The sequence below is a fragment of the Pipistrellus hanaki genome (assembly GCF_964339955.1).
Source record: "Pipistrellus hanaki genome assembly, chromosome: 4".
Classification (NCBI taxonomy): domain Eukaryota; kingdom Metazoa; phylum Chordata; class Mammalia; order Chiroptera; family Vespertilionidae; genus Pipistrellus; species Pipistrellus hanaki.
This window is the reverse complement of record NC_140506.1, coordinates 49162901-49176001: the sequence shown is the minus strand read 5'-3', so window position 1 is coordinate 49176001 and position 13101 is coordinate 49162901. Positions and strand designations below refer to the sequence as shown.

The 13101-nt window shown below is 37.2% G+C and overlaps 1 protein-coding gene across 1 annotated transcript in view; it reads right to left on the bottom strand.

Annotated features, from left to right (window-relative positions):
- The window catches only part of ERAP2 (endoplasmic reticulum aminopeptidase 2), a 39592-nt gene that overhangs the window by 16829 nt on the left and 9662 nt on the right, over window positions 1-13101 (bottom strand). The window contains exons 4-10 of the mRNA XM_084881947.1: window positions 12358-12492; window positions 9871-9991; window positions 7407-7561; window positions 4128-4241; window positions 2492-2623; window positions 2121-2252; window positions 524-592 (exon numbers count right to left, since the gene is read on the bottom strand). Of these exons, the coding sequence (XP_084738073.1) occupies window positions 524-592; window positions 2121-2252; window positions 2492-2623; window positions 4128-4241; window positions 7407-7561; window positions 9871-9991; window positions 12358-12492 (858 nt within the window). The remainder of the gene's footprint in view (window positions 1-523; window positions 593-2120; window positions 2253-2491; window positions 2624-4127; window positions 4242-7406; window positions 7562-9870; window positions 9992-12357; window positions 12493-13101) is intronic.

Here is a 13101-nt window from a genome sequence, read left to right as displayed (position 1 = left end):
TCAGAGCCTAGAGGATGCCAGCGCCTCGGTAAGCACTCAGCGGAATTTAAAGCTCTGATATTTTTAGCTAGCCGTGGGGCTGTGGGAAAGCTGAATTATAACAACAAAAATGTAGTAGTAACAGCGTCATCCCCCTAAATGGCCTGAACATTCCTCCTTCAGTCTGCTTTGTTTCAAGGGAAATCCTGGAGGCTCTCCTCCTCTCCAGTTATTTAAAGGGACAGTTGGGCTATTCTGCACGCTCAATCCCGCCAGGTGATGGGGTCAGATCCGTGATCGGCAAACTGCGGCTCTCGAGCCACATGCAGCTCTTTGGCCCCTTGAGTGTGGCTCTTCCACAAAATACCATGGCCTGGGCCAGTCTATCTTGAAGAAGTGGCGTTAGAAGACATTTAAGTTTAAAAATTTTGGCTCTCAAAAGAAATTTCAATTGTTGTACTGCTGATATTTGGCTCTGTTAACTAATGAGTTTGCTGACCACTGGGCCAGATCTTGTCTGCTCTGTAGATCTCTTCATACTTACTGTGCTGCTTATCCTCTTGGAATCAGAATAACAAAATCCACCAGATGTAAAATCACCTTCTAAACAACCCTATAAAACAAGAATAAAGAGCATTACCACATAGACACTGCCAGTTGGCCGAATATGCATATTAGACATGAATGCAGACATTTACTAGCATAGCATATATGAAAATTTAATTCATCTAGACATTTGATAATGAACCTAGCAACTCATGAAATGAATAAAAGGCATCTTCGCAGTGACCATAGGAAACACACAAAGTTAGTTCATAAATTGCTGTATTCTTTATCATGTCCAGATGAATTAAATCTTCATCTATATACTTAAAGTTTGCTAAAGAAGTTCGCCACAGTGGGATAACTGTTTTAGGGTTGAATCAATTTGTTGAATTTTTCTTTCATTTGTTTCCTTTCCCTGGGGAAGGTCCTAGTTTATCCTTTTATTCTGCATATTACTCATGCCCTTATTTATCACTTAGGCAACTGTGTCTAGTATTAACTTTCTCCTGTCACATCATAGATTCCTTGGCATGGAGAAAACACATTTGCTTACCTGGCTATTTCCAATGACTGCCATAGTAGCATGCATATAATGAGTGCACAATCAATTTTGAATTCAGAATTGATATGAGACCTAAGAAAATCACCAGCTTGGCAATCAACCCTTGAAACCAGAATTTAATGCTCTAAGCTAAGGAAAAGTGTAGTTGGGGAAAATGACTGGCTAAGGCTCTCAAGTGCTATTAACTCACTTTATAAAAAATAACATCAGAGAATTCTTGTGATTTCCAAGTTGCTATGACATGGATTAGAACTGATGTTATGTGACATAATGCTGAGTAAGTTATTTTCAGGAACTTGTCATTTGAATACCACAGTTTCATTTGGCATCAGGAGGGGGTCAACTAGAATATAGGTCCTTTAAGAGAAGGTTAAGTGGGAGACTTTAACGATAACTGGGAAGAAACTGTGATGTAATGGAAAGAATGAATACTAGATTCAGTCAGAAAACAGATTTTAAGCACTGATTCCATCATTCTGATATATGATCTTAAGCAAATCTTCCCCTTAGTATTAGTTTCCCTAACTGTACAAATGGAGTAAGAATGCCTACCTTCCCTTCCTGATATGATTATGAGCATAATGAGACAAAAATTAACATAGCAGTATTCACAATTGGCTTTTATATATCCTCTTATTTTTGGCCAAATTAATCCTTTAATTGCCCTCACCCTACTACACACACTAAAGACAGATTGGACAAGTAGAGTTCAACCTTAAAATTTGGGCAGATAAGATTAGGTATCATTTAATAGGAATTACAAAGTCATTAAAAATGTTAGAAAATGGGAGGATAAAAGTGTATGGTTAACCACAGCAGGGAAACCAAAGAGAAGGAGGTCAAATGCCAAACCCCTATGGCTAACCCAGTGTGGCATCCCAGTTTAGTATGGAGCCTGAGGTAAAAGCACCCTGGTAGTGTGGCAAATGTAATAAATATTTGTTCACTGACAATATAACTATTTATAACCTTCATAATTAGCCTCTCAGCTTCCTAGGTTTAACAGCCTGCTGTAACCCAACATTTGACTCACATTTGACATGCTGCTCCACAAATCATCATTCTTAGCATTTTGATAGCTGAACTTCTTTAAGTAGTGAATAATTCCTTTCTGAAATTTCTCCTCACTCAAGAAATCCTTGAGCATATTTAAAATACAAGCTCCCTAAAGAGAGAAAAAGAAAAGAATATATAAAGGAAAGGAGTATGCTACATTTTTTAGTGTACATATTTTTAAAGGAAGCTTAATTTTAATAGAACTCACATAATGTCTGAAAAATGAACAGCAAAATAAAAAGTAAAACAGGTGACAGTAATCCGGCAGCACCAGTTTAAGCTGTTAATTTTATAGGCCACCTTATAGTTCTCCTGAAAACAGTTTCCGCTGCCCACAGCATTTACTACCTTGTTGTAGGAAATTGTATCAAACATTTCCTGTATTTGAGTAGGAGTTTTCGCTTGATTGGAGATAGGATGGGATGCATTTAGTGAATCTCTTTTAATTACTTCAAAACACACTTCCAAAAAATAGTCATCCTAAACAGAAGAGAATAATTTTTTTTTTCAATTTCAATTTGACATTCTCAAAGCAGTAGAAAACATACTAGGTTTAGTATGATATTCTTAGAAATAAGTATTCAATTAATATTTCTGACAATTGATTATAAGTTTCTTTCCCCTTATAAATCTCCCTTTCAGCAATTCTCTACTCATAAAGGTATGAATCCAACATCCCCTCAGATATGTCATGACTGTTTACCAGCTACCAAGCCTTTGGGTACAGAACTAAAACCAATGGTTCCCATTAGTGAACACTTGCTACGAACCTGCCAGGAACTTACATCCATCATCTGCCATCCTTTCAACACCCTGCTTGGGAGAGACACTATGCATTTTAGAGGTGAGACTATGTGAAGCTTTGGGAGTAAAACATATATTCAGCACATAGCAATAAGACACCGACTTAGAATCCATGTCTCTCTATGTCATTCTAAACCAATGCCTACTCCAAAGAGCTAATTATTAACCAGATTGATGTGGTGTTTAGAACCCCTGTGTCTATCTTTTTATAGAAAGAGAACTTTTGAAGGATTTTTTTTTAATTGGGTAAATTGCAGAGGTAGACAAAGTAATTCCTAGAAGAAATGGGTTTAGCAAACAGATTCTAGATGTCAAGGAAGGGCCCTTGGAGCTTGGGAGTGAGGAATCTAATGGTAACAGCCTGGGGCAGGGAGGGGGAAGGGGAAAGGAAAGGCAAGGGCGTGCTCCCTGAAGGGAGAGACTGAAGAAACCTTTTTATACATTTTGGGGAAGTGAACAATAGGCCCTTTGTAAATTCTAGAGGATCGTGCCCCCAGTCATGCCTAATTCAGGTTACATGCCAAGAACTCTGCATGGGACCTATAGCCATGGGCATTGTCTTATCCTATATCACTGTATGTGAGCAGTGAAATGTCTTCCTCTCACTCCACATACACACCTGAGTATTTGTGCTATTGGAGTTCTCTGCCCCAAAATTTTTTGGTTGGGGAATTTAGGTTTTGGGCTGAATAGTATGCCCCTCTCCAATCCCTAAGTTGAAGCCCTAGTCCCCAGCATGTGGCTCTGTTTGGAAATAGGGCCTTAACAGAGAGGACAATTAAAAGGAAGCTGTAGGCTGGGCCATAATCACACCTGACTCGTGTCCTTATAAGAAGAGGAGATTTGGACACACAGAGAAACACCAGAGGAAAGACTATGTGCATATACAGCAAAAAAGGAGGCCTCTGTAAGCCGAGGAGAGAGGTCTCAGAGAAAACCAAACCCCCCAAAACACTGATCTCAAACTTCTAGCCTCCAGAACTATGAGAAAGTAAATTCCTGTTGTTTAAGCCACCAGTCTGATATTTTATCATGGCACGCCTAGCAAACTAATACAGTGTGCTTTGTATATCAATCAAAACATCAAAAACACCATGCTATATTGCATTCACAAAAATGTTAACAATAAATCGACGATTGCTTAGGGCACATGGCATGACGTACAAAACTGTGAACTTACGAATTGTAGCTCTGGATATGTAGCATTAAGAGAGACAAGTTCCATGTACTTTGCAAAGCCTTCATTGAGCCAAATGTCATTCCACCATTCCATGGTAACCAGGTTGCCAAACCACTAGGAGGTAAAAACTCCATATTATTCAAAGTCAAAAAATATGGATAATTGTTAACTCTGGCAAAAAAACATAATGGATGCCAATTTCCTTCTTTTAGTAAATAAGGCCTTTCTTCTATCTTTGCTACCCTTTTCTCTCTGGACAATTTCCTTCTACCTTTTGCATTTCATGGCACATATAAAATAATTAAAATTCTGTGGCACACACAAAATACATTTTTTTTGCCATTCTGATAAAGAATAGGTATAATCTTGATTCATTCAGACCTGAGGGCTATTGTATTGGTTGTCATCCCTTTTTAGTTTGATAATCTAAGAGAGAAGAGGTCATTGCCCTGACTAAATAGTCAAGTTTTGCATGTTTTGAAAGTTCTTGAGACTCACCAGCGTTATTCAACTGAGTTCCCTGCCTTTTTGTTTCACTACCACATTTTTGCTTGCTTCACTTTTCTTTTCTTTTGTGTTTCCCATTGCCTCCAGCTCTCCAATTTTCATTCTATCCTTTGAACACTTCCTAGCTATTAGATTTACTATTCTGGAAGAAAATAAAACTTTTTTTGGGGGGAAAGGAGGCGTTGTTTGTGTCTTGGACAACAACTATAATCTCAGTTTATCTTTGATATATGGTGATGGTCTAAGGAAAAATATAAACCAAAATATCCTTGGTGAAGTTACCCCTTTATTTAAGTAGTAGGTACTTAAGAGAATTCCAAGAATTCATTTAGGACATTCAAATTGTTACTTAGTATTGCTGATGAGCATATTTGGTGTTAACCTCTGCCTTGACATTTCCAGGGATTAACTTGGCCACTAAAGTGAATAAAGGTCTAAGATTTTAACTATGTACATGAAATAAAAAGGGTGTATAAGGATAATCTAAATAGAATTCTACCATTGACCTATATTCGATCTGTAGTTTCACATATTACAATTTTTGTGTCCTTTTATATTTTATTTATTTATTTAGCCTATATACCCAACACAGTGCGTCTAGTTTATCTGTTTTAGGATTGCAGCCTCCAGGAGGATGGGAAACGAAAAGATTTTAAGATCCAGAAGAGCCTTTTTACAGTTATAGAAGAGAACAGCTACATCTGTAGCTTTTAGAAAATGTTTGAGCTCTATTCCTTTTTTTTTTTTTGATGACCCTCAGATCGTTTTGCAAGTGAGCACCAATTTACCCAAGGACATTTGTGAGAAGGGACAGGAGATGTTTCCTCAGATTTAGAAGTGATGAATATGAGAAATTCAGGGTGAGCTGATTCTGGCCACTTTTTTTATTTTTTATTTTTAAATATATTTTATTGATTTTTCACAGAGAGGAAGAGAGAGGGATAGAGAGTTAGAAACATCGATGAGAATCATCGATCAGCTGCCTCTTGCACACCCCCCACCGGGGATGTGCCCTCAACCAAAGTACATGCCCTTGCCCGGAATCGAACCCGGGACCTTTCAGTCCGCAGGCCGACGCTCTATCCATTGAGCCAAACCGGTCTCGGCTGGCCACTTTTTTTAGTTGGCAAGAGTGGTTTGCTTCTTCATTCATTCAACGAGTATCTTTTGAGAACCTGTGTTCCTGGTACCAAGCCATATGTTAGAAATGTGAATGCATTAAATACAGCCTCTGTCTTGGTACAAATGATGAAGGGCAACCAGCAGACAGATAAATGCAATAAAGCATTATGAGTGCCATGATAAATGTCTGTACAAGGGACAGAGGGTTCCAGCAGGAAAGAATCAGTTCTGCTTGGAGAGTTTGTAGATTAGTTTGGAAATGATTAATTTCCTGAGTCTTTCAAGTGGTCTTGGGTATGTTGGGAGTGATGTGTGCTCTGGGCAGATCAGCAGGAACAAAATCATAGAGCAGCAACACAACCTAGCATGTTCAGGAAATGGCAGTGGTCTGGGATGGCTAAAGCTTAGCGTGTCAGTAAGAGATGAGGCTGGAGAGGTGCAGAGGGGCTATCTTGGGGACCTTGTATGCCATTCTGGGGACCCTTGACTCACTCAGTTGGCACTGGGAGTCTTTGCCAAGGTTTTACACAGAGGAGTGACACAGTCGTGTGAAGACAAATTGGTCAAGCCAAAAAATTCTAGTGCAGCCTGCTCCTTTAGCCATCCATACACTCTGCATTTCTACAAAAGGGAAGCTTTTAAAGGAAAACTCAGAGTTGAACTTGAGCTGAAGAGCTAGAGCTCTCCAACCATTTCCCTATGAACACTGGGTGGAAGGATTAGAAATCCCTAGGCTCAGTTGAATGCTTTAGAGCTACCAGTGACTAATATCCAAAATCCCTACAATGGGCCAGTGGGGAGATCCTGAATCCGAGAAAGCTGCCCACATAGGGCAGTGTAATTGGGTATTTAGTTCGCTGCTTAAAAAAACACACACACAAATTAAGACATGATGATGGTGGTGATAAAAGGTAAACTTAAAAAATTAAAAAGAAGAGAGGTTACCAGATTCTATATTGTCATGATATTTACATACATGGTGACAGAGAATTTCTAGGGCTCTAAATAATTCGCTGTGTTACCGGGGATTTTCAGAAATAAATAGAGTAGAAATGGTCTCTGATATTTATAGTAATAGTTTTTTGGCTCCATATTTTTGTGTAAGACAGTGCCAATAAGTGGGCCTTGGAAATCTTACTCTGCAAGAGATGGTAGCAGTAGTAGTGGGCATTTTCATCATTAATAACTTACACTAATTGAGGGCCTACTATATGACAGGCACAGGCATCTCTAATCCTCACAACAATTTCAAGAAGCTTGATTTTGGAATATCACAGTACTAGGGCTATAAGAAAAAAAAATTTAATAGAAATCTCTCTCTTTTTTTTTTTTTGGTAGGGTTTCCAATTCTGTGTTTTATGAATTTGCATAGTTGCCACCCTTCGCTACTAAATGATATTTGAAGAGTCTACCCTGAAGGGTTTTAGAAAAATAAAGTGTTCGCTTCTCTCATGATAAAATTCCTATATGAGTCCCATAGTGTAGAGCTGTAGCCCTCTGCTACTTGACATATTGTGTCTAGTTTGGTAATCCATAAGGTCCCCTCTAGAGATAAAATAATACACTTTTATGTAGTTTTAGGAAGATTGGTGGTGTCCTGCAAATTCTCTTTTGAACTGATACTAAGAGAATGTCATGAGTACCAAGTACCTGGTGTGCTAATTCATGGGCTATGACTCTGGTGACCCACAGTTTATCAAAAGCAGAAGAGGTCTTTGGATCAAAGAGCAGTGATGTCTCTCTATATGTGATGAGGCCCCAATTTTCCATGGCTCCGGCTCCAAAGTCAGGAATAGCAATTAGATCTAAAACATAAAACTTGATCATTATGGCTTCTACCCCAGAAGTGAGATTTGCTTCCTCCTCAAATACATTATGATCCTTGCAGTACACATAGCAGACTTTCCAAAAACATCAAGAGTTTCTTAACATTGGCATAGTGTCTTACAGTTGCATTAAAAATAATCAGTACTCATGTCAAGTAGAATATATTCTGTCAATACAGTTTTAGTTGCAGTTGAAGTACCCTATTGACCTTTAGCCATTGTTTTTTTTCAAAAAGTTCTGGACTCTGAAAATACCACTACTGAAAATACTACTGCTAAGAAAATAATTAATTTATAGACACTCATGCTGTAGTTTGTGTTAGTATACTGAAAACTTCAAAAATTAAAGGTGTTTGCTTGGCTGGTATAGCTCACTGGTTGAGGAGGTCATGGTTCAATTCCTGGTCAGGGCACATGCCTGGTTTGCAGGCTCAATCCCCAGTAGGAGGCGTGCAGCCAATCAGTTTTTCTCTCTCATCGTTGATGTTTCTATTTGTCTCTCTCCCTTTCTCTCTGAAATAAATAAAAGCATATTTAAACCTGAAACCTATATGATTATGTCAACCAATGTCACCCCAATACATTTAATTACAAAAATGAAAATTAAAAATAAACTAACAAAAAATAAATAAAAGGTGTAAAATAATTTTTAACATATTTGATATTCATTAAAACATATAATGAACTCATTTCTATAAAAATAGAAAGCTATAAAAATTTAACTTTAGAAAACACCTTTTAGGAGTAAAATCTGTAGTCAATATTGCAATTAATATTTCAAGAATATATGGCCTCTTTTATAAGCAAATGTTCTTTAAGGCGGTAGAGGGAAAAGGCAGTGAGCATCAATTATTTTTACTTCAATTTCCTCTCAACATTGATATTTTCTCTACCTCTTAACTAAGTCATGGGTGGGGTAGGTCATGTGTGTGTGTGTGTGTGTGTGTGTGTGTGTGTGTATCCTTTGCCAGTGACTTCATGTAGTTTAGAAATTTAAAATTTCTGCCTAATATTTAATCTTGATTTTTATTTTTATTTTGCCATGACATTTTGGAAGAAGTATTGTACAGCTGAAAAGAAAGATAGATTTTTTTTTAAAGTTTGCAATGAATCACATCATTGGTTTAAATTGCATTGTCTGGAATTAGTACTAGTTAATTCCAGTGTATAAAAACAAATACTTATAACAAAATAAGAAACTAAATTGGCACTGATAAAGATCAGTATTCATTAGCACTTCATATGTGGGAATGAGTCCTTTTCTAAATTGTACTGTTGATTTTCTATTAGTTGTATTATTTCTCAAAACCATTAAGGACATTTAAATTGGCTCTATTCCCTTAAGCTGCATGCTTCTTTTCAGTTAGTTTTAAAATACATTTCATATACTTTTCAAGGTTGCATTTTTCAAGAACAACATCAGATTGTTGATTGCTGTTATTTAATCTTTCTTTGACTTTTGACACAGAGGAGATTGTGGATAACTGAATTTAGTATATCTGTACTAAGGGGTATATAGAATCCACACTCTAATAATACAGTGAGATTCAGCAACTATAGGAATAAGCTCCTGATGTCTTTTCATGTCCCCTTTACCTTCTCTAAAAAAAAGGAAAAAAAATTGAGTGGAGGTTGTGGGGAAAGGAGAAAAAGGATATGATAAGGAAAACTATTTCTTAACATCCCAAAGAAAATAAATGTTTGACACTGTCAGAAACTCTTAAAAAGTAGTATATATAAGCTATAAAATTAAATCATAGTTTTTATATATTCGGCAATATTATGAAAATCACAACTTTTAATTTTCAAGATAGAAAATTAAAACAAACTGTGTTTTCTTACATAAAGTTCTACTACCACATGCAAATTATTTAGCTCCTCCAAATCTTTTTAAAAATCTGTACCACAGTCTTCCTTATTTTCTAACCTCAATTAAACTACAGATAACAGATGAAGGGACAACTTTCAGCTGTTTACATAAATCTTTAGCAACTTTTATGAAACATTGCTGGTCTGGTAAAAAAAAAAAAAAAATCTGCTCCAGAAAATTCACCAAATTAAAGCCAATATGGAATGCAGCTATTTTAATTTTAAACCTGATAAAAGAATAGAAAAATTATCCACACTACTTAGGCTTCTCATAAATACTTTTCTACACTCAAGGACCCTCTCTGAGGTACAAATTATTGCTTCCTGCGCTAAGTGAACCTCCGGAATCCTCATTTAAACTACATCTAAAGGGGGAGGGAATCAAAGCAAATTCTATAAGCAAAAATAAAGACACCTACCCAGTTTGGGGAGTGGATAGTTGATATCAAAGTAACTTTCATAAAAATCAAGTAGTTTCAATGATGCCTCCAAAGCATAATGAGTTTGACTCCATTTGTCTGGGGATGCATAAATGGACACCTGCAAAATGTTGGTCAGAAAGAGTGGTCTTTGAATGACAGATTCTTGGCATGATACCATTTCTAACAACCCTTATCCAAAGGCAAACTACATGTCTCAAGAGATTACTGAAATACCATTCAAGCATGTTGTCAACATGGGATACGATGCTCTGCAAAGTATTAAAGCAAAAGCCACTTGTGAAAATTATAAACAATCCTGCATCTTTCATTACAATTCATTCCCTAGGTGCTAATTGTACTTTGCAAGCTCTGTTAGCCTATTATATCATGAGAGTCCACTTGAGCTCATCAGTATCCTGTACACTTAAAACTAGCCTTCAAAAAAAAAAACACCAAAAAACAAACAAACAAACAAACAAAAAAAAAACTAGCCTTCCAAAGTTATGATTAGCACAATTCAAATAAAACACAGTTTTATGAGGTGGGAAAGCCTTTCAAGAACATACTGGATCCAGTTTCCACCATCCCCTTCCCAGTCCAGTTTACTTTAAACTAAAAAAATGCCAAATGTGTTCATTGACTCCCCTCAAAGCAAATAGCCATTAAGTAGAAAAAATAAAGTTAGTTTCTGATTTTCTTGCGTTTCAAGCATAGTGCTAGTTTCATTTCATTATCTGCTTTCATGCTCTGAACTGAAGTTCCTGAGAACTTTTTAGGAAGGATATGTTCATGACTGCCATGCTTTGTTGGATTACCAGGCACTGGTTAAAAATGTACACGTAAATATATTATAAATTAATCCTCTCAATAACATTACGAAGTAGCTGCTATCATTTTCCTGGAAATTAAGTAACTTGCTCCAAGTCACCCACGTAGAATATATAGACCTAGGATATGAGTCCAAGGAGGCTGACAGCAACCTGTTCTCTGCAGTAAAGCGCCATCTGACCCCTCACAGGTCTATAGCTATGCACATGCAGACCTATGTGCAGAGATGCATGATATGTGTGCAGATACATGGTTCATAATTTTTTTACATAGGTATCATATGTATGTAAATTATAATAGCCATTTTATAGCCAGTTTATGGCTATTTTTCATAAGCATTATTTTATAGTTCTCTGAATATGCTTTTATGTCAATCATTTGGCTCCTCAGGGTAAGGAGTTCTTGTTTATTTTAATGTGTCTATTGATGTTTGCCAAACTTATGTATAAATAAATATTGGGTATTGTAAATTTTTGCAAACAATGAAGACTCTAAGAATTATGAAGAGTTTCTTTTATTGAGAAAAACAATTGGAAACAATGTGAATGTCCTGAAATAAGGTGCTGATTAAAAAATTTTTATGGTACCTCTATGAGGTAGAATACTAAGCAATTATTAATATAGTACTACAGAAAAATATTTAATGGCATTCAATTTTTATTGCATATTATGGTAAAGATTGAGTTAAAATAGCCACATTATTTTATATAAAGTATGTACACAGTATATACTGTATACATACACACACACACACACACACACACATATATCCTATCTAATAAAAGAGTAATATGCAAATTGACCATCACTCCAACACACAAGATGGCTGCCCCCATGTGGTCAAAGATGGCTGCCCCATGTGGATACAAGATGGCCAGCACAAGATGGCCAGCAGGGGAGGACAGTTGGGAGGGACCAGGCCTGCAAGGGAGGGCAGTTGTGGGTGATCAGGTCAGCAGAGGAGGGATGTTGGGGGCAACAGGGCCTACAGGGAAGGGCAGTTGGGGGGGAACTAGGCTTGCAGGGGAGGGCAGTTAGGTGTTACCAGGCCTGCAGGGGAGGGCACTTAGGGGCAATCAGGTTGGCAGGGGAGCAGTTAGGCATCAATCAGGCTGGCAGGGGAGTGGTTAGGGGATGATCAGGCTGGCAAGCAGAAGTGGTTAGGGGCAATCAGGAAGGCAGGCAGGCGAGCAGTTGGTAGCCAGCAGTCCTGAATTGTGAGAGGGATGTCCGACTGCCTGTTTAGGCCTAATCCCAATAGGTGTCCCAGATTGGAAAGGATGCAGGCTGGGCTGAGGGACACACCCCCTATGCATGAATTTTGTGCACTGGGCCTCTTAAAAAAAAAAAAATAAATAAATAAATAAAAAAAAATATATATATATATATATATATATATATATATATATATATATATCCTGTCGTATACTGACATATATATAGAAAGTAGTTGAAAGCTATACATTAACATCATCAGTTATTATATCCTAGTGATGAAATTATGGGTATTTTATTTTATTTTTTTTACCTATTTCTTGTTTGTAAGATAAACATGATACTTTGATAATAAGGAACAAAGCTTAACAAACTAAAGAAAAGTTCATTGCGCTCAGCACACTATTCTGTGCTGTGTATGAATTTAGATCTCAATCTTACCTTGACCCCTGAGGAGGAGGTTCCACTCACAGACTTGAAATCACAAACTATGTAGGCTACAAGGTATGTACTCATTTTTACAGTAGTTTCAAAATGATCTTCCAAGAGGCCTCCTTCAAGTTCAATTGTCTTAACCTACAGGAAGGAAAAGAATCAGTATTTGAAAATGGGAGTATTTTACACCAATGCCTATGACGTAAGCCAGGTAAGCCAGAGGAGGGCCTGACACTCTGAAGGACCTGAGGCCCTTCTAAGAGGGCATAGCGTTCTGTGGTCTCTCTCCCTTTATTTTTCTTATCCCTGGACTTTCCTGAAGACACACTCCACTAATTTTGAGACCCCAAAATGTATGCCAATCTTATTTGCTTGAAAATGTATTTGCTTAATTGCTTGAAAGCATAATAGCAGCCTAGATGCTTCTACTTATGTGAAATGCAATAACCTCCAAATTGCCCTAAATTCAAGTTCTGCACTTCTAAGGAAAAATACCCAGAGAATGGCCCCCCTTTTCCCTTGTTATATAATAAGTAAATCTTTGTTTCAGAAGGAAATGGGAAGCAAAACTGTGCTAAATGATTTGCATTATCTTTTAATCCTATTAGCCTGTGTGTGTGTGAGGTAGGTGTTATTTCACAAGTGAGTCTCAAAAAATATGAACTCAATTGCCCAAGATCACAAGGCAAGTTCCACAGCAAGTCCAAGATGTGGATGTGACCGTGTGACTCCAAAGACATTTCTCATTCT